The 21,553-nt window shown below is 44.6% G+C and overlaps 1 protein-coding gene across 1 annotated transcript in view; it reads right to left on the bottom strand.

The window, feature by feature from the left end:
• Positions 1 to 21,553, bottom strand: part of LOC119160995 (A disintegrin and metalloproteinase with thrombospondin motifs like) — a 77,519-nt gene that overhangs the window by 26,673 nt on the left and 29,293 nt on the right. The window contains exons 8-11 of the mRNA XM_037413294.2: positions 20,925 to 21,002; positions 20,724 to 20,845; positions 15,578 to 15,627; positions 14,422 to 14,533 (exon numbers count right to left, since the gene is read on the bottom strand). Coding sequence (XP_037269191.2) covers positions 14,422 to 14,533; positions 15,578 to 15,627; positions 20,724 to 20,845; positions 20,925 to 21,002 — 362 coding nt within the window. The remainder of the gene's footprint in view (positions 1 to 14,421; positions 14,534 to 15,577; positions 15,628 to 20,723; positions 20,846 to 20,924; positions 21,003 to 21,553) is intronic.

Below are 21,553 nucleotides of genomic sequence, written 5' to 3'. Positions count from 1 at the left end.
TGTGAAAGCCCAGCTGCCACAGCCTGTAGTTTTCAAAAAGTGCTAATTGCGTCCACTTTTGAGAACTGTGGTGTAGTTTTTTTGATTCCGCAAGGTTAAAATTTTTCTTAAACCCTTGAAAGTATTGAAGAAGAATGGCGATTTGGGCTAGTTGGTTTGAATTCATAGTAATAAGGGCTGCAGCGCGAGCACGAATGTGCTAGAAGAAAGAGACAAAGTCGAGGTACGGAAGGCAAAAGAGCGCTCGTGTTGTCCTCTTTTGCCTTCCGTACCTCGACTTTGTCTCTTTCTTCTAGCACATTCGTGCTCGCGCTGCAGCCCTTATTACCTTGAAAGTATTTTTCTTTTCTGTAAGAGTGGTTCGCCCTCCCTCTAAAGGCGCCGGAGCAGTGCCGATGGTCGTGGCTATGCGATGACACTCTTGTTGTTAGCGGCTAGACTGTACTATGGAAAAAGGGAGTACCCGGAACGAGTTTCTAAAAGTGAAGCGTGAACAGGGTCAATCCACTTGCGGCACTGTGGTTGGCAGTCTACAATGTGTTGTATTTTTCACAGGTGTGCGCGGTTCCGTCGAAATAGTAGAGAAGTAAAATTCCCGCTTGCAAACAAAAGGCCCAGTCACTTAAATCGCAGTTGTGAGTGTTGTGTTTTTTTAGTTCAAATTCTTATAGATGTATTGTTTTATTTGTTTCATAAAACAATGTTCAGTTGGTATGTATTGCCATAAAGAGAGCCTTGAAATGTGAAATATAATAAAAGAAATTTAACACATATAGCGTAATTACTGGTAGCGTCACTACAGGGCATTAAAGAAAAACGTAAAGAAAGTAACGTAGGGCTCCGAGCTCTTTGCGAATACTAGAAATCTTGGAAGTGATACTTCACGTTTTTGTCGACTCACTCGTGGTGGTGCTGCAAATAATTAGGCTCAGTGTCATTTTCTTGACTGTCCTGTTACATTTTCATGCACTTTTTATTGCAGTGCGTTTCAACTGAAGCTACTTTTAAGAAACAAAGAAAAACAATACAGCTACAAGAAGTTACATGGAAAAATGAAGACTCAACATCCACAGCTGCGATTCGAGCCCAGACCTTTCAATGGGAAGCGGTAATTATACCTCTGCACCACATTGGCTGAGCCATGCACATCTCTTAAAACGGTGACAGATCGCAGACTACCGACCTCAGCGCCGACCCTGTTTGTGCTTCACTTTCTGTACATTGGTGCTGAGACCGTTCCGCGCAATCCCGGTTCTAGTTCTCTCTACTAATTACACAACAAGCGATAACCACTGCGTCTGCTTAGCGCTGTCTTAAACTATGGCGAGGGAAGGATATTGCCACCATTGATGAACGAGCCACTGTGGCTCATACGCGTTTTTGGGCGTGAAGAAGAAGAACACATCTTCGTTGCTTTGGTTCAAGTGAACTCCTGGCTGCAGGTCTTGTTTTGTTCGTGACAATATAATCTGTACGCGGAACGTTAGGGAGCACAGCAATCACGGCACGCAAACGGATATGTCACGAAGTCTAATTTGGCATTTTGCGGGGATTTGTACAAAACATATACACTATAAAGATTATTAGATTTGAAGTTAGATCCGGTCACCCGGAAAGTTTTGCTAGTAAATCAACAACTTTCTCATTGAAATTAGCCGCCCATATTTAATGCTCCACAAGTTAGTTGATTCATCTTGCCCAAATAAAAGTAAAAGAGAACACAAAAATGTAGCTTATTTTATGCAGTAGTCACAAATGTAGCTTATTTTATGCAGTAGTCACCAACATTCATGGCAACAGCAACACGCATAATGTTGAGGCTTCTCGAACGGGTGATATCGAAAATCTAAATCGAAACGACACCATATATTTATTTATTTATTTACATAATACTGCAGGCCCAGTGAAGGGCCCAAGCAGGAGGGACATATTTACAAAGCTCGTAATAAGGACAACAGAAGATCAAGAACATAAAAAGCGCGAAGAATAAGGACATAACTCAAACAATGAATAAGAAAGACATTTAACACTTCAACAATACAGGTTAAGATACAATATGTTCAATTGAGTCTATGCTATTTATGAATAATGCTGGTAATTGATTCCATTCCATTCGGTTACAGTGCGCGGGAAAAAGGAGAATTTGAAAATGTTAGTTCTAGCATTGAAGGGCGTTAGAGAGTCGGCATGCCGGTGTCGTGTTCTGCGAGCGGTGAGTGATTGGATGTATTGTTCTGGTCTCATTGACAATTTGTTATTCTTGAGAAGATAAAGAAATTTAATCTTTGGATTTTACATCTTGGTTCTAAGGTTGGTATCTTATGGTCTCTCATGAGTTGGGTTGGGGAATCGCTCGAACGGTATTTAGAGTAAACGAACCGAACCGCTTTATGCTGAATCAACTCAAGTGCATGAATGTTAGTTTTTGTGTAAGGGTCCCAGATTATACATGCATACTCCAATTTAGGTGTTACAATAGATGTATAGGCTAGCATTCTAACACTTGCAGGAGCATGTTTCAGCTTATGTCCTAAAAGGCTCAGTTTACGAAAGGATGACGCACAAATGTCTGAAATGTGCTTGTTCCAACTTAAAGTGTTTGTTGTGGTAAGACCCAGGTACTTATATTCTGTAACTTCGTTCAAAGGTTGTCCTGAAAGGTTGTAAGGGAAGGATAGAGAATTTTTCTTATTGGTTATTTTCATAAAAACTGATTTGTCGGCCTTTAGGTTCATATTCCACTTAGTACACCAGTCATATATATTACAAAGATTGGAATTCAATACTGATTGGTCTTCTCGGCACGTTATTTCAATAAATAATGCACAATCATCTGCAAACAGCCTTATTTGAACAGGGCCAGTAATCACCTCCACAATATCGTTAACATATATGAGAAACAACAAAGGACCTAAGACACTTCCTTGCGGGACACCAGATGACACGGGGAGGGATTGTGAACAGTCATTATCAATGCGAACGAATTGCTTGCGGTTACTCAGGTACGAAGATATCCAGTTAACTATAAATGCAGGAAGACCAGTAGATTGTAATTTATTGATAAGGTGAACATGGGAAACAACATCAAAAGCTTTGGAGAAATCTAGAAAAATAGCATCTACTTGGCCCGACTTGTCAAGAATGGCGGCAAAACTGTGAACAACCGATGTTAATTGCGTTACTGTAGAGAAACCTTTTCTAAAACCATGTTGAACAGAAGAAAGCAAATTACGGTCGTGTAAAAATTTGTGAATGTAGTTAGCTATGATATGCTCAAGAAGTTTGCAACACGATGATGTCATTGAAATTGGCCTGTAATTACAAGGGCATGTAGGGTCACCTTTTTTGAAGACGGGTACCAAGCGGGTTATTTTCCAGTCAGGAGGTACAATTGCGGTTGAAAGAGATGCGCGAAAAATTATAACCAGAAATGGAGCCGACATCTCGGCATAACGACGAAGAAAAATATTGGGCAATTTGTCCGGGCCTGGGGAAGCTTTTGTTTTAAGGTTAAGGAGCAATGAAACAACACCAGGTAAAGATATAAAGTCATCATCGGGGGCTGAAGGCACATGGATTGTAGGCATGGGATCACTCTATTTAGAAAAAACACTTTGGAAATAAGCATTAAAATGTTCAGCAATATGGAGAGGTTCAACAAGGAGCATGCCACCGCGGTTAAGTTGTTTTATAGGCTTTTTTTTTTACTGGACAGGAAACGCCAAAACTTCTGTGGGGCATTTCTGATATAGTTTGGCAAAGTATTTTCAAAGTACAGACGCTTTGAGTTTGCTACTGCGGAGTTGAGAACGATTTGGTTGGCACTAATAGTATTACGGTCAGCCGCTCCTCGTCTTAGCCTTTTGATTTTCCTTTTGATATGCGAAATTTCACGCGTTATTCATGGAGTTGTTTTTCATGCATGTCTTATTTTGTTTGGAATGAAATTGTCGAGGCAATATAAGCAAATGTTTTTGAATTTATCTCATAATTCGACGGCATCAGAACCACAAAACCAGCTGAGGGAAAGGTCGAGATGGTCTAACACACTTTCATCCTGGGCCATTGAAAAATTTTTGACAAATACAGATTTAGGCCGTGGCTCGGGGTAGCGTACATTTTCAAAAACACAGGAAAACTCAACAATTAAATGGTCAGAAATACCGCTACTAACATTCACGGTAACATTTTCAATTATACGGCTCAGAAAAACTAGATCAAGCATCGAGCTGCTTGACCCTGAAACACGTGTTGGTTGTGTTACGATTTGGTGCATGTCATGGCTTATTATTATATTAAAAAGGGAAGACGCGTGAGTGCTTAATCCTGTACTGCAAATAGTATTTTCCCAATCAACGCCAGGCAAGTTAAAATCGCCTACCAGAAAAAATCTGTCATGCCGAAATGTCGCCTTATGGTCATACAAAGCTTTTAAGTACTCCGGTGGGGAATCGGGTGTACGATAAACCGCAAAAATGAGAAAACAACGCCCCCAACAAGATGCTTTTACAGTAAGGCTCTCATGATTACTTAGCTGTTGCAAAGCAGTACAGTTAATTCCATGTTTTACCAGAACGGCAACACCGCCACCCCTAGACGATCTATCACGGCGGAATACTTGATAAGAAGGGGGAAAAACAGTATCGTCCTCGATATCACCCCGTAACCAAATCTCTGGAATAACTACAACATGTGGGTTATGGCCCAATATGATAGCTTCAAGCTGTTCCGATTTATTTGCAACACTGCGAGTATTTATGTTTAAAAGACGGAGCTGCTTATCCTCAGGGGATCTTGGTCAAGCGCTGAATTTCCTGTTCGGAGAAGCGCCTAGTTTAATTCGAGAGTTTGTGATATTGTCCCATACGAATTTTCCTTTGTCTACTCGAAGTTTGTCGTGTACAAGGGCTACTTTCTTTCCCTGCAGTTTTTCATTTTTTGCGCTCTCCCACAGTAGCTTGCGTTTGCGCAGTGTTTCTTTCGAGTAATCATTTTGGATAGATACCTCGGTACCCTTCAGTTTATTAGCGTTCATCAAAACTTGCTTTTTTTCATTGAAATCCTGAAAGAATATAATCACTGGTCTTTGCTTTCCTGGCTTTCCGATCCTATGTATCCTACAAACTGACCTGCAAGGAACATGAAGCTTTTTGTCAAAGATTTCGATGAATACTTTGCGTTTCAAATCGGGCTCGGTTTCCGCAGGACCCTCGTTCACTCCAAGAACGACCAAGTTTGCGCGTTTGCTTCTATCTTCGAAGTCAGTTATTTTGGCCTGGAGGGAAGCGATTTTTTTTTTCCAAATTATCTACCCTAGCTACTCATTTTTCCATTTCCGCGAAACGCAAGGCCCACTCACTCATAAGCTTTCGCATGTCGTCCTGTTGAGCTCTAAGTGCTGCGATTTCCGAAGTTATGTTATTTTGGCCCGAAAGGAGTGTTACAAACATTTCCTCTACTGTAGGACCCAAATTTACCTCGACATCCCCACACAATACCAATAGGCACACACAGTACACATCATATATGATGCAAAGACACTGCTGGGGCACGGCAGAACCACGAGACCGCGGCAATCACTTCAACATGTAGTGTAACAAGCACCAACATGTACGAAATAGAAGAACGGCGCTTTATGCCACATGTCTGCGCAAGGTCCGCCGTGCCCACTGAAGGTGAAGTTGCTGGGTCGATCCTTTATATGTGATTCAGTTGATGTCACGTGGCCAGATAGGGGAGCTGCCGGAAGCACGTCGACGAGCTGAACGCTACTGAGTCCAGGCAGTAACCAGTGCGTCTCGGAACAGCACGTGTCAATCACGGCGCTGTCCAGCGATGAAGATGCTCCGGCGAAACCAAGCAGCAAAGCCTGTACGAAATAGAAGAACGGCGCTTTATGCCACATGTCTGCGCAAGGCCCGCCGTGCCCACTGAAGGTGAAGTTGCTGGGTCGATCCTTTATAGGTGATTCACTTGATGTCACGTGGCCAGATAGGCGAGCTGCCGGAAGCACGTCGACGAGCTGACCGCTGCTGAGTCCAGGCAGTAACCAGTGCGTCTCGGAACAGCACGTGTCAATCATGGCGCTGTCCAGCGATGAAGATGCTCCGGCAAAACCAAGCAGCAAAGCCTGTACGAAATAAAAGAACGGCGCTTTATGCCACATGTCTGCGCAAGGTCCGCCGTGCCCATGCCGTGCCCATATACACGGCTGATTTAACATTACGAATCAACAAGGACAGTGGCGGGCAAATAAAAAGCACCCTGCAAAATGCAGTTGGCATAACTGAAGGGAAAAACCAGAAGCACTATTATGCCCCTGACACACGGGCACCCTGAAGTTCTTTAGACAAGGGGACATCTTTCAGAAAGGCGTTCGGGCGCAGTGACACACGACAAAGGAGTAACTCCTTTCCGGCAAAGATCCTTTTCGCAAAAGCAGATCCCACATCTACTTTTCTGGCAGGAAGGAAGTACTCTCGCATACAGTGTGCATAATTTATCAACAGAAGAAAACGTGTCGCAACACTGCGGTGCCCTGTCAGTATTTTTTTGCACTGAGAAAATGTTTTAATTTTCAGCAGCAGTGCGATTTGTTGAATAGTGAAGGCCTATAGTCTGTCCATACTCTCAAACGCCTGCATTACGTCACTAGCGCGATTATGTTAGAGTTGGCAGCGGCAGTTGCTGTGTCGGCGACGTAGTATCTTGTAACAATGGAGTCGGCTCAAAAGAAAGGTGGCTGGGCTCACTCGAAAACACTGCTTAAAGTGGCCAACGCCTAATAACGGCAATGTGTCTTCGAACCAGTGTTCGTTGCGCACATAGGCCCACCTTTCGCGGTTGATGGCTCGGGGGGACAGTGCGGAAGCAGCGAAAATGAAGCTGTTCATGACGAGTTTTTGTTTGAGGCTCATCACTCTTGCCTTCGCAGCGTTTAGCTCATCTTCGATGGAGCCGAGGGCGACAAGAGTCAGGTCCACCTCAACTGTTGCTTCTTCTCTGTCTCTGCGCTGAGACATCGCAGGACCACGATGAAACGCGGCACACCATCACTGACCCAGCTGGACGCAGCCACGTAAAAAGCACGACAAAAAACAAAAAACAGCAAAACACCGACAGTTCATAGTTGCCAGATGAACTTAAGTTGCTGCTAAAAACGCAAAAAAGCGAAAGAAAATTACAGGTATGCGCATTATAAGCCACCAGACAATAAAGAAACGGTTCTTTGCTCCGGCGTCGCTGAATGCGATGTACATGCGCAGATTCTTTTTATTATTTCCAATCTTGCTGCTTCCACAAACAGCGCCATTTTTTCTGCAGCGTTCTTCTGAGGCACCGCCTAAAGCAGTAGTCTGGTGCAGTGTGTCATCAGTGCCACTCCTTTCTGCAAATGGTCCCCTTAGGCGACAAAAGGGGTTTACTTGAAAGTACTTTACTTTGGCCTGTGTGTCACGGATATTATTCGTACCTATCGTAAAATGACGACTTGAAAGCACGAGGTCGACATCTACCTGTACATCAACGGCACAGAGATCCTCGTGGTCGACAGTATCTGCGTACTCGGCCTGAAAATTCAGTGACCGTGTTTCACCGGCTGCTTCCTAATTTCATTCAACCAAAGCCTTTAGAACCGCCAAGAAGGGTCACCTCCGAAAATAGGCGACCTATAGCAGAATTGGAGGGACATGGCCAAACCATAATATAGATGGTGGAAGACATTGCCACAGAGTGAGCGATGGCTGGCAAAATCGGGATCAAACTGTTTGAGAGCTGCGGGCTCAACATATATCATAGTGAATGTGTACAATTCGAATAAGAGCTGCTCCTCTAGTTCACTTAAACCTTCACACGGGCGTGGACAAAGCTGTTGTTGTATTGGAAATGCTGCTAAATTTCGCGGCAATATGCACGACAGTGGATTCAATGTCGTATTTATCGATTGGGAACACCCGGTATGAGAGCGCACGGGTGTCGGCTGCCTCATTCCTTTCGTGTCTTATGAGAGCAGACGCCAAGACCACGACGGCTTACGTAGTTTTTCCAATGGCGACTACATATCCATAGGCAAAAGGCTACGCGCTCGACATAGTCGTTTTCCATGTTCCGGTAGACAGGTATTAAGAGGACAGTGTCTGTATTGTCTGCAACCCTCGAAGCAACATGGCTTATTTCGAAGCGGTGCTTCTGCCTTAGACCAATTCCTGTGTTCTTTAGGAACATACTATTTAAAACGGCGCAAGTACCAGCAGTCACCCAGCCAGTATACTGTCCAGTCAGAAAGCGAAAAAGAGAGAGGAGGAAATAGTACTACATATCAAAGGAAAGACAGAAAAAATTAGAGAACTGCTACGGTGCTACCTGGTGTGGTACTCTGTCATCACAACATGTGTGAAAAGCAGCGTACCGAACAGGAACCAGCAAAGACACATGCGTAAAACACTATCAATTTTTATCCGCTTTGATCTGTTCAGTATGCTGTTTAACATACTCGTCTTCATAATTAGAAACCAACTCACCCAACCATCGGTGCTGGCACATCGTTACTGGTAACTTCTTTCTACATATATCCCACCGTAGCATTACTCATATTGCGATTCGTTTTTTCCTTTTGTCGGGCTGACGGGCCGTCATATGCAGCACGCACGGTGGAATGAGGGAGAGAAGAACACCCGCGTATTGCCCACGCGCATGACAAGCGTCAGCGTTCAAAAAAAATTGGCCCCATATCTGCATGTTACACCGCGAATGTCGTCGAAATACGATAGTCTTGCGTCGGGAGAGAGTGAACAAAAAGTTTATTTGAAGTTCTGTGCAAGAAGATTGGTGAATGGTATTCTGGAGCATCTGCGTCAGAGTGCCTCGAGCGTGCAGCGGAGGTGAATGAGCGCTTCGAGTCACGTCACACATGTGACAAGAGCGCTATCTGGCAGTTATCTTAGAAAACGAAGCGCGCGGCGTGTGCAACCGTCTTGTAGGCGATAGCGTGTAGAACGTAATGCGACATGTAGGTGCCGCCACAGTGTCGTCTTAGCCAACGTTGGTGTTAGCAAAGCGTTGGAAACACTTGCCTTTTTGTTCAAGCGTTGCATTATCAGCACAGCGTGAAAAACGCTACGGTCCTTAGAATTACTTATGCATGCCTTTTCTAGTATAAAGGCACACCTACAGAATATTGACGTGTAGTTATGTGCCTCAGATCTGCACAATAATTGTTTTTAATTGACAATTGCACAAGTATGAACGCTCAAACTTGAGCAATACTGTTGGGCGCTGCGGATGGGGTCCGCCGTTTGGCGTATTATTTGGGTTACCGTTAAGGTCGGACATACAGGGAAATGTACAGACAGACATACAGACATACAAACAAATGTGCAGACAGAAAGACAGACAGACATACAGACAGACCAAAATTGATAGATTTAGCTTCAATCGAACTCCACGAGTTGGTTTATAGACTCAACGCAGAGTTACTTGCAAACTGTCGAGCATTTGACCTGTCCCATCATAGTCCTTACTGGTGGTTCATTACAGCCAGTTTCCCGGACGCCAGGCGCGCTACATGCATGTATTGCCTGGGCAGAGGGTGCCTGCCCATAAAGTTCAGGCGCCACGAGAATTCCTCAATGAAGAACGTGCCCCTTTGTGGCAGTATGGAGGACATGGTTCACATGTTCTCTCAGTGTGCATTACCAGGCGCCCTTCATTGAAAAATAGCTAGCTTGTTTGGCCACCTCGGTGTTCCTTTCTACACTGTTCGTTTTCTGCATCTTCTGTCAGGACAAGCGGTTAAGCAGTACGTGCTTCTGCTTGTTGAGTGCTCCTACCAAGTGTGGGTGCCGCGGTGGAGTGCCATCTTTTCTAGGAAATGACCCGAGCTTCACGAAGTAGTTGCAAAAGTACGAAAAGAGGTCAGGTTCATTCTCCTTCTGTAGTGGGAGCGCCAAGGCGCAAAGAAGTTTTATGAGATGTGACATCGTCCGGCAGTGATTTTTAGTGAGCCAGAAGGGCAGATAACCATCAAGTTAAGTGAGGGCGTTCTCTGAGGTTGCACGACTAAGCCTAGTGAGCCGGTCGCCTCCGAGTTTAGTTTGTGTGGTTGCTCGCCGGACCTTTGCATTCGCTACGATGATCCTGTCGCCATGTCGGGCTTTACTCGCAAGGTCCATGCTGACTCCTCCTCCATTCCCGGCGACCGTACTAGCCGAGGCGGAGGGTGGTTCCCTTCTTCGCGAAGGACGAAAGCCTGTTTCACATGCGAGTGACCAAGCGGCAATGGTCGCGGCGATGAGCGGCGAAAGGACGCGCGGACGCTTGTTCGTTTGACATGTGCCGCTGCTACCACTGCTGTTGCGCGACGACCGCCGCTCTGGTCGGCAATGTTGTCCGCGAAAGGTGCCAGTTAACCGCTGTACTCAGTAGTATTTATAAGCTGCGCTCTCCTCCAAGTGTCCTCCCTTTAGCATCCCTTTGCTACAAAATTCATCATCAATAACCGCTCGACTTTCACGCGTCTGTACACTGATTGAACTAAGTGTAACATGAATCTTATAACGAATAAGCAACGTATATAGTTTCTTTTTGTTTTGTCCCGGCTCTTTATAGTATGGTTTTTGTTGCGCGCTCATATAACTGACCATGTAGAAGCAAAAGAAAGAGTTTGCTGGTATGGTTTTACTAGACAGCTGTTCCAGCTAGGTGAATGTTTAAGAACTGCGAGCGTATTTTGCACAGCACTTCCCATGTTTTTCCGATTCATTGCTCTTGCTTTCAGTGATTTAACTTTAGGACGCTGAACAGGGTTTCTGTCAGCCCAGTACCTGTTCGCTCAAGACAAAATAAAAGTTTATATAAAAACTCTCAGTGGTAAGCATCGACTATATTTGTGGTCACCCTGTGGCATATGCAAACACAGTGTTCATCGGGATTTTCTGAATTGTCTACATCTCTTTTGGCTCTCAAATTTGTATGCTTCCACCATAAATAGTTAGCCTCTTAGGTTTGTCAATGATTCAGTAATGCACCCCAAGAAGAGTTTCACCTACGGCAGGTAGCATGGTATACGTAATACGCTCGTTGTCCCGGTTCTTTGGCTGATGTATATATAAACTTGTGCGCGGCCCAGGTCAGGGACTATGCAGCGAGTTTTGCTTTAGCGAAATTTGCGTCCACAAGTGCTGCTGTGGTGAGCAGGAAAGCCGAAGTATCACATCATTTCACACAACACACCTTTGCCGTCAGCACACAGTGACATTCAATTGGTAGCCTTCGGCCGTGTAATTAAGGTGCATGCCCCTAGGCATCGTCATTTTTCCGGTGCCTGAAATCAACAGCTGTTCTTCGTTATCTACGCAGGCTATGTTGTGCTCGCGCCCCACCGCGGTGGTGTAGTGGCTAATGTACTTGGCTGCTGACCCGCAGGTCGCGGGTTTGAATCCCGGCTGCGGGATCTGCATTTTCGATAGAGGCGGAAATGCTGTAGGCCCGATTGTTCAGATTTGGGTGCACGTTAAAGAACCCCAGGTGGTCGAAATTTTCAGAGCCCTCCACTACGGTGTCTCTCATTATCATATGATGGTTTTGGGACGTTAAACCCCACATATCAATCAATTATGTTGTGCTCGCAACCAAACATCTATTTTCGCCCAGCCAGCCACGTATTTCGGCACTGAGTGTCACGGAGAGCAGCGGGCCTGTGTGGTAGGACTTGTCGACAGCCTGCAAACTTGAGTGCTGTACGGTGCAATTGTTCCTTGCGCAGAAAGCGTCGCAGTGGACACGGACAAGTGAGCCCGGGTTTTAGTGAGAAATTGAGGTGTTTTTGAAGCGAAGAACAAATACAAATGCCTTATTTCCCGGAACCTTGGCAGCAAGCTTCGCGCCCCCTCTTTGTTGAGTCACAGTCCGAAACTCCTTTTTAGGGACCTGTGTTGAATGTTACTTATCAAGTCGACTGTTGTAGCACCCGCCTTGCTCTTTCGTTCATGTGAACCATTTCATCTATGCAGCGTGTCACCAAATTTCATAGTTTGTTAAACCAGCGACGTTTACTGCGACAGAGGAGTACGGCGTGGCATGCGTCTCCTGTACGTGGGAGTAACAATCTATCAAAATGCAAAAATAAATAAATAAAGTGGCAAAATTATCATTGAATTAAAAAAGGTACCACACACAAATATCACTCCGGTGGAAGCATCGTCGAGAGCAACAAAATCGAAACAGCTGAATTTCGACTTCATCAGTGAACATGGCCAGGTCAAGCGACGACCACTACTTTACAGAAGTATGCGACTTCCTAAGAAGCTAAACGATTTCTTCTCAGAGAATGTTTTTCTTGTGCTTCTTGCAGAAATCCTCTTCTTGACGTCCCAAAGACGAGGTCGCTTCACAACTTCTGCAATGAGCAACTGGTTCAAAGCAGCGCGAGACATTTGTGAGCCGGGGAAAGGACGGATGTCGTCTGATACTCAGTCGGAGCGAGTTCTGTGAAGCGAGTTCCCAGCAGCGCGTGTGTCCACTCCTTGACTCCACCCCTGGCATCACGTGTGAAACAACGATGTCACTGGTAACTCTGCCGCTTCTACCGTGAGTGAATTTTTCCAACTCTGGCGATATTCACAAAAGCGTCCTGTCACCGCTGTAGAAACCTGTTTTGGACTCGCACAGCGGCCACCGCTCCGCTCTTGGAGCAAACTCGCTCGCATGTGAAACAGGCTTAAGCCTGCTTTCAGCCGAGCTGATTTCCCAGAGTGAGTTTGGTTTGAGTGCAGCGACATTGGCCTCTGTACCCAACAGTAGTTTCGTACTCCCCAAGGAACGGATTGTTTCTCACCGCGCCATAGTGGTAAGGAGACTGGCCGTGACCGCAAAGCGCCTTGCACCGAGCGATAGCCCATCGGTCCTGAGGGGACGCCGCAGGCTCTGAGCCACACGACAGTGTGAGAGCACGCGCACTTTGGGTGCGGTAACTGAAGTTACCCCGCCGAAGGGCAGTCCCGTTGTCACGTGTTTGGGTTCGTCCGCTTGGCGTGAGGTGCCTGAAGTCGCCGTGCCGAAGGGTCGCCCCCCTGTTGAGTCTCGCTGGGCCCTAGTGGTCAGAAGACAGGCCATGACCGCAGCGCGCCCCACGCGCTGCGATAGTCCACCTTGCAGGGAACGTTCGCTTTGTGCGCCTCGACCAAAATATCTGCGCTGAAGGGTAGTCCCTTTGTTGGGTCTCCTTGGATTGTACGCTGGGAGGCAGGCCTCATCTGTTTTGCACTTGGCGCCGAGTGGTGACCCCCTTGCCAGGATATGGCCGTCTGCCCGGAACAAAACTTCCCCTACCATGACCCTGGAGGGGGGGAAGTGTCGGAACAGACGTACGGATGATGATGGGTTGATGAGTTAGGTGTAACTCTGGCACAAAGAGTTTCGCACCGCTTCTCCTACCCATCTGACAACGGCAGCAAAACTTTTGCGTCAGAAGTCCCCAAGAAAGACTATCGTCCTTAAAAAACACAGGGGGCGGAAACGTGGGAGCTGATACGAAAAAGGGTGAGACCACCGCACAGACTTTTCGACGGCATGGTGATGGGATCCAAGGACGGCCACGCTAGGCAGGAGGTTTTTCCTCCGTGAGTGCTGCAGAGCAGAGGCACCACCAGTTTCAAGCGTAAGCTAAGTTGATGGCTCGTTATTCCACTGCTGCATGTGAGTTCGCTTTCCTTCTAGTATATTTCGCGCCGGCTGTCCTGCCGTTATGTATCGTGCAGTATGTTTTTATTGACCACAAGTCTCCGGAGAGTATTCATTCCGGGATTTCGGTCCACCTTTGTGCGTTAGTGCTGTGTTGTGCCGGCCGTGAAGGCTGGTTGTGATTCTTTTGAGTCGTGAAATAAAAGCTGTTCCTGTTCGCAGCGTTGCTGGCTCGTTTACTGCGAATTTCAGCTTCTTGACCCCCCCCCCCCGGAGCCGAAGCAGGAACTCCATTTTTCATAATTGAAATTGATGTTACCCTAACTTGATTATATAGATAATACATCATGGTTATTTCAAGTGTCAGGCAGTTTTCCGCGCGTATTCAATGAGAACACATCAGTAAATGAAAATCGCGAGATTCGGCAAGTGAGTTATTTCTGGCAAGCATACCCTTTCACCCAGAGAGACGCTTACTTCTTTTGCGAAAAAAGCGTTCTGATTTATCAAAGCCCGCAGTGTCAGTCGGTAAACAAGTGTGGGTCTGAAAAACGACTTAGCGTGACCACTGTGTTTTGGTTCCAGATGGCTATAAAACAAGTTACGTTCGCTGATTCCCGGTACATTTATAGTGCAAGCGTTGTAAAAATGGCAAAGATTGCAAAGTAACATTTCTGTGGCATTTATGTTAGCGTTACGTAATACCTGAAGCCGTCACTAATTATTTTCTGAAACCACACTTACATGTGTCCGAATTCGTGCGCTGTCACATCCAATCCCGAAAATGAAAGGAACATGTCTTCAGAGATTAAAGCGTTTCGTCCTAAAATGCACATCCCTCCTACCGGGGAATAACCTGTAAGGCAATACAAGCAGCAAAGTGCTAAAACCAGTTTTCTTACTGCCACACACGCTTCTTATACTTTGTGTAATCTGTTCATTCGTTACACGTGTAACCGGTGTCCTGCGCGGACCCACAACGAATTGTTTCTGAAACTTCCATCGATTATTTTACAATCTTCTGTTGAGGTCGTGAGACAAACGCGAACAGTTCAGTTTATCCTGGGACTAATAACGTGGCCACCAGCGATAACGTTAGAATATTTGATTCCACATGTAGAAGTGCCGACACCTTTTGCAGCATATTCTGGATGACCAACGCTCTGAACTGCCGTATCACTGCAGAGCATGCATTTCTTGCACTTAGTATTTAACAAGAATGCACCCAATAAATGGTTAGTATTTAGTAGCCGGAATACGCTGTCCATACCAATACAACACCAAGAGAACGTGCAAATTCTCAACCAGCACCTCTTCTACATGGGCAACGGTTCCTGCTTTGCGCGTAAAAAACACCGTAAGACACTGGACTGCTTGTTTACGCATCTATAATTCAGTTTTTTTTTTCGACAAACATTCGTCCATCCAATAAAAAGTGCTTGTGTGTATGTGTGTGTATATGCGTGTGACTGGCCCCGCCGTGGTGCTCTAGTGGCTAAGGTAGTCGGCTGCTAACCCGCAGGTCGTGGGATCGAGTCCCGGCTGCGGCGGCTGCATTTCCGATGGAGGCGGAAATGTTGTAGGCCCGTGTACTCAGATTTGGGTGCACGTTAAAGAACCCCGGGTGGTCGAAATTTCCGGAGCCCTCCACTACGGCGTCTCTCATAATCGTATGGTGGTTTTGGGGACGTCAAACCCCACATATCAACCAATAAATCATGTGTGTGTGAGTGGGAGAGGGGGTGTCTATGGTGTGCGTGTGCACACGCGCTCCTATGAGGGCCGTTTTCAACGCGTGAGCTTTACTTCGCTAGGTTTGTGATAACGCGTGCTCGCGGGACGTCCTAAAATCTGAGTGTTAAGTAACATGATTAGTAATAAAAAAACGTTTTCAGCTCACCTGTTAGCCGTGGGTCGTACATGCCATTTACAGGTCCAATTAAGTCGTGCCTGCAACACACACGAAGAAAATGGCACACTTCACCTTGCTTTCGATGCAATAGAGTGAAGAGAGAGCGGCGGCTTGCGATGAGACGTTTTAAACGCTTGTTCAACGAAGAATGTGCAGAGTGTTGTTGTACATGCGCTAAAGCCATCATTTATTAAGGGTCCTGCGTATGTTTGTACTTGTGCGTGTAATGTATACATGCAAGACAAAGAGATTTAGGGAGGTGGGTGGTGCTTGTGTACCCTGCCACTGGGCTGCGCCATTGCCAGTTGCAAAAACGTATTTACTTGGAGGAACGGGCGGAAAATTGTCCCTTACCTCTTCTTTTGTAAAAAATATAACGGCAAAACACGAAGCGAAATATCTATCGAAAAAATGAACTAAGAAATAACCCGTCGTAAATGTTGAAAAGAATATATCAAGCACGTAGAAAAAATCCTTCCAGAAAAAACTGGCTTTGCAGCCACAGGAAGGCGAAGGCTGGTCCCGCAGCTGAAACACAGGGTTTTTTAGCACATTCTTTTTCATACGTGCTTGATATATATATTTTTTGAATTTATGCTTTCGATCATATGGTACTCGCATCACCAAAATGCGACTACCGTGGGTTGGTATCAAAGTACCGTCGACGACATACCTTTTAAGACCTGCTAAGCTATCACGAGCGGTAGCTTAGCAAGTTTTTCCGAAGCCTTTTTTTATTACTGCACCTAAAAAACTTGCATGACGCTACATGCTTGTCATTTTCCTGCCTCCATGGAAGAAGTAGGCTTTAGTAACATCTTAAAAAGGATGCTTTCTGGGGCCTAAAGATGCCCATGGATTCCGGATTTCCGAAAATAATTCAGTGTTTGTTTACCCTAATTCATTCATTCTTTTCTAGTTACCTTTTTTTCATATTCCTTTTCTCTTTTTCCTCATATACGACAACGAAATCAATGTTTCTTGCTATTGTATCACACCAATGACCCCAACTTACTAGGACGCAACAAATCACAACATCTCGCATGGGTCTACCGAAATGGCCCAAAAATGTAGCGCCCAAGTATATTTCTTCAAAATCGCAAAAACATGTTTTCTGGGTATTTACACAGAATCAATAAAGATACTTAGCACTGATAAGAGATCCAGGAAGTCATTGAGGGACTGATGATTTTAACTGAAACGCCATGAAAACAAAACAGCCCACACTGATTTTGGAAGTGCCCTTGTGAGAGCAATGTATTTCTGCAAAAAAAAAGGAACTATGAAAGCCACGCCTGTTCACTTGGTGTTGGATTTTATGCATGCGCGCTTGGTGACACTCTTGGTGTTCCTTGTCTGCTGCCATCTTTGTAGACTTTGCAGCGCTGCATTTATCTATTGTGCTACTGCTAATTTTCATTGTATTTGTGTTTAGTTGCGGATTTGTGCGGCAGCACTTTAGTCGTCGCTAACATAAAATAACGAGATTTCTATAAGTTTTCACACCACAACACAAAAGCTATGTACGACCGTTTCGATGCATTGGAGTTGCATTCGGATATTTCTGTCAAGCGTGAAAGTGGTGTGCGGTAAATAGTGCGTGTTATCATCGCCAAGTTCAAAAATTAGCGTTGCTGTCACTGTTTGCTTTTTCCATTGGATGAGTCGGAAGGAAACATGGACGTGACAAAAACTCAAAATAAGAACCCTTTTGAAATGATTTATAACATAGTTCGCTTGATTGGGACTGTAACAATATAAATAAATACTTTCTTGCCTTGAGCTTTGTGCCAAAACTATTCATCTTTTCCACACGCGCTAAGATTTTTCTGGTTTCACGTTTGGTTTCCACGAGTTAGAAATATCTAAAAAAAATCTTATTATACATGGTAGTACGCGCCGTATTACAATGTCAAAATGCGATGCCCAAAATGTAACTGTACTCTTCGTACTTCCGTTCCTGCTGTCCCTTACGACGAATAAGACTTTTAATACACACTTCATATTTGGACTGAATACAAGGGAATGTTCTGCCCACATATTATGAAAAATACCAAAGCGCATGAAAGTTGTGGCTCTTGATCGTTCCTTTTTCTCATTTTATGCTCACGAACTACTTTCAGCACTTAACGTAGAGTTGGCACATTGCGCTCGCAGCAGACTGATAATTCGTGGCCTATAGATGCTCTGCCACGAGAAGACGTGCGTATTCGGCGGTGCCCTCAACCTTAGTCTGCCGAGCAGCCCTTACATATCAGCCCGCAATTTTCCCTCAGTGAGAGCTAACATGTGCTATATTTACAGCCGCTCTGGTAGCACGGAATGTTGGCGCAACAATGAAGTAACTTTCTCAATGATGCTGTAACGCCGTGTAAACATTAGGCGCCACCAGGACTTAGCCATAGATAGTAGCGCGTCCGTACAGTAAGTGGGGAACTCTGCTTCACTTGTAGCATAAAAACACTGTTGTCAACCAATTTCTGCAAAATATTCTTTGCCAAGGTTAAAAGTACCCTACTTTACCCTACACAAATTTTTTCATTGCCCTATGCTTTAGACTACACCAAACATTAGCGCCGCGTAGCATTAACGCATACAGACCACATTGAACGTCGTGTAGACTTATGGGGATGCAGTAGTCGTTAGTGGATTCAGTGTTCTGAAAATTAGTTCTGAAGAGAGAATTAAGAGAATGAAAAAAAACAGTAGATGAAAAGAAAGGGCATTCCGGTACTCTTATGGGAAGAGCTGACTCATGAAAATTGCAAAAATAAATGCATATTCATGAGTACGTATATGGCTGACAGTGTTAGTGACATGGTAAAAAAGAGAACCAAACGAAAGATACAGAAAAAATCTGCAGATTTCACGTGCGTTGGGAATATATGTCATGCGAAACATGCGGATGGAATGTGATTATATGGTGTAATTTTTTTCTAGGGGCAAACATTCCAAAATGACGCTAAAACATATGTACAGTTGCTATACGGACAAGCACTTTAAGTTATAAGTTTAACAGTTGCGTATGTTTTATACAATCAGTCGTTTGCAGAGTCGAAACAATGCCAAGGGCAACGTAGGTATTACCTACACCAGAATCGGTAAGCTGCAATGTAGGGCTTGTGCTTGCGAAGATGGTACTTCTTGGTGATACTACGCCAACTATCTTCTGTGGATGGCGCCTAATTATAAGTGATGCGAACTCGACATGACCCCTGTATTGTCAAAATGTAATGTTTATAAAATTAGAAGGGACGCACTGCAACCACAATTGTTTCACCAACATTATACCCCCATAGGGTCTTTTTCCAAAGGAGTTCTCATGTCTGGCATGAGTCTGTGTTACAATACAGCATTGCCCCACAGAATTCTTCCATACAATTGCTGCTTCGCATTCGAATAACGCATGTTCTTCGCATTTATTGAGTCAGCGCTGCCGATGTAAGTTTTCCTCAATTACCAATTAATATTACCAATGTCGGTTCTCGCCGTTCTTGAGCAGATATATATGGTCAAACACTTGTGGTGCATATAGCGGCGCGAGGTGTACGGGTATGTGCCACATGTGACGGGAGGAAAGGCTTTGACATCGTACGTGATGGGATTTTTATATTATTCATGCCATCACCTGAAAGTCTTAATCCTGGAACTTATCACCCACCAATACTGATTTTGGTGTGTCCCAAGTTAAGGAAGTGATCACAAAAGAACCCAGACGTAGGCGGCTGGATAGATGGATAGATGGATGGATGGATGGATGGATGGATGGATGGATGGATGGACGGACGGACGGACGGACGAACGGACGGGCGGACGGATGGATGGATGGATGGATGGATGGATTGTATTAAACGGATGGGTGGTTGGAAACGCTAACTTTGTCTGCGGTACGCAAAAAAATGCTTCGCATTTAATAGTGTACTCTCACCGAAATCACTTTACCTAAGCTGGTCACATTATCTTGTATATTCAGTTTATATATATATGGTAGGTGGCTGATGAGGTTTTAGAGCAGAGTGCACGAAAAAGGGTTCACAGAGGGTACCTTGTTACTTTGCGCCATTTTCACAAAGACGCATCAATACAAAAAACTGTATTTTTTGCCAGGTTTTGCATGTGTATATTCACTTGCAAATCCAGTTTTCTGCACGTAAATCCTGCCTTGTATAGGTAAGGGCTGTAGTGGCACATCGATGAAGTGTAGTCACCGGTGGGATACTCCTGCCGTCTGGCTACACCACTGAAGTTAAGTGCACCAAATTTGGCTGGCATGTGCATTTAGATGTGTAGACGCTACAGAAAACCGCTTCATCATTTTGAACAGAAGCTGAGTAATTAACGAGAAACCCTTACTAAGAGGTCTCTGGAAGGGCCACTTTATTGGAAATCGCTGGTCGCCAAAGTGTTTCCAGATTGTCTTTTCGCGCTGTGGATATTTTTCTGAGAAGTATATGTGTCGCAGTAAAGCGTGTTCGGTACATTTTAGGGAGGTTGGTGGTTTGTTGGACAACGACTGGCCATGACACAAACCTTTTAACAAGGGTTGTCTTTACGTTCGTAATGAGGGTTGATCTTGAAATAACATCAATCACGTGTGAAGAATGATCTCTACACTAACTGATTGCCTTTCTTATTCTTTTCTGCTAATTCAGTAATGCGCGGATTTCATTGAACGTTAGTTAGAAATAAGTTTTTCTTCATACCATTGTCGATTCTGAAAATAATACCTGCGAAAATAATAAGCATGACTGCATCGGTAATTAGCCAATTTAGATGCTTTGTTGAGATCTTTTTAGTTGGCAGTAACCCAGGAATGCTCGCAATACTACAATGAGTATTGAATCTGGACAAAATTTGTAAGCTGTCACACACAGGAAGTGAGAAAGTTGTCTGCGTCAGGACAATGTACCATGCTTCTCAAGTTTTCTCTAACATCAATTCTCTATAATGAGTTCTGATTAGTATATCGTTTACCGGAGTAAAACAAGCCCTTAAAATTTTCCTTTAGCAGTGATCCACGTTGCTTGAGTCGCTTGTAGTGTCCGGACAAAATATTACTTGCTAAGTGTCATGTGTTTTGTAAGATGGCTTCCCCAACGCGCATTCGTGCACCTAAGATTTCAAAGATACATACCCAGTGAGCAGCAAGAATATATCGGGGTTCCCAAACTGGTACCTTGACAGCTGCAGATGAAATTGCTGCAATGTCAGGTCGGCATCGATGTGATAATAAGTCACGCGCTTCAGGCTGCGGTCCTGAAATTAAAATTTCAGCATTTGATTTGGGCTTCTCTTCGCGCAGACCAAAAGTGAGGGGAATGGCGGTTCGACGCACCATTACTTCACCTCTTGTAAAACCAGCCAAACGTAGTTGAACTCTTGGCATCATCAAGCTCTCAAGCTTAAGGTTTATCTAAAAAAAATGAAGCGACACATAAATGAGAAATCAGTGAATAATCAATCAATCACATTTATATTTCCCACATTTTAGTACAATTTGTCGGGGCCCCTTGAGGCAAAAAAGCTGTAGCACGCAGCTTAGGATTGCCTGAAAGCCCTTTATAGCAGCACTGTCTAAGACAGCGTAAAGTGAAAGAAAGTACAGAAGTGCACATGGGTTGTATTATAAAAACACAAGATACAAGATCGTGTACAACAGGGGCCGTTGGAAAAAGTGAATGAAAAGCTATGGGAAGAAAGATATCTTCAAAAGGCGGAAAACTAGAATTTATATGAAAGCTCACGGAAGAGAAGTGCATGTTCAAATGTGCATGAAATATACATTTCTGATGTAAATTTAAAGTTTTACCTAAATATCTCACAGGTAAGGATGTTGTGCACAAGTAAACAGAGAACGCGGATCGACACAACAATACCACATGCCTGATTCTTCAACTAAACTTTTGTCTCTTGGTATACGTGTCGGCACACGAGCTCGATTGCTTTTCGAACACACCATTCTCT

This window comes from Rhipicephalus microplus, chromosome X, assembly GCF_043290135.1.
Source record: "Rhipicephalus microplus isolate Deutch F79 chromosome X, USDA_Rmic, whole genome shotgun sequence".
Lineage (NCBI taxonomy): Eukaryota > Metazoa > Arthropoda > Arachnida > Ixodida > Ixodidae > Rhipicephalus > Rhipicephalus microplus.
Note: the sequence above shows the minus strand (reverse complement) of the source record. Positions and strands in the feature narration are given on the sequence as shown.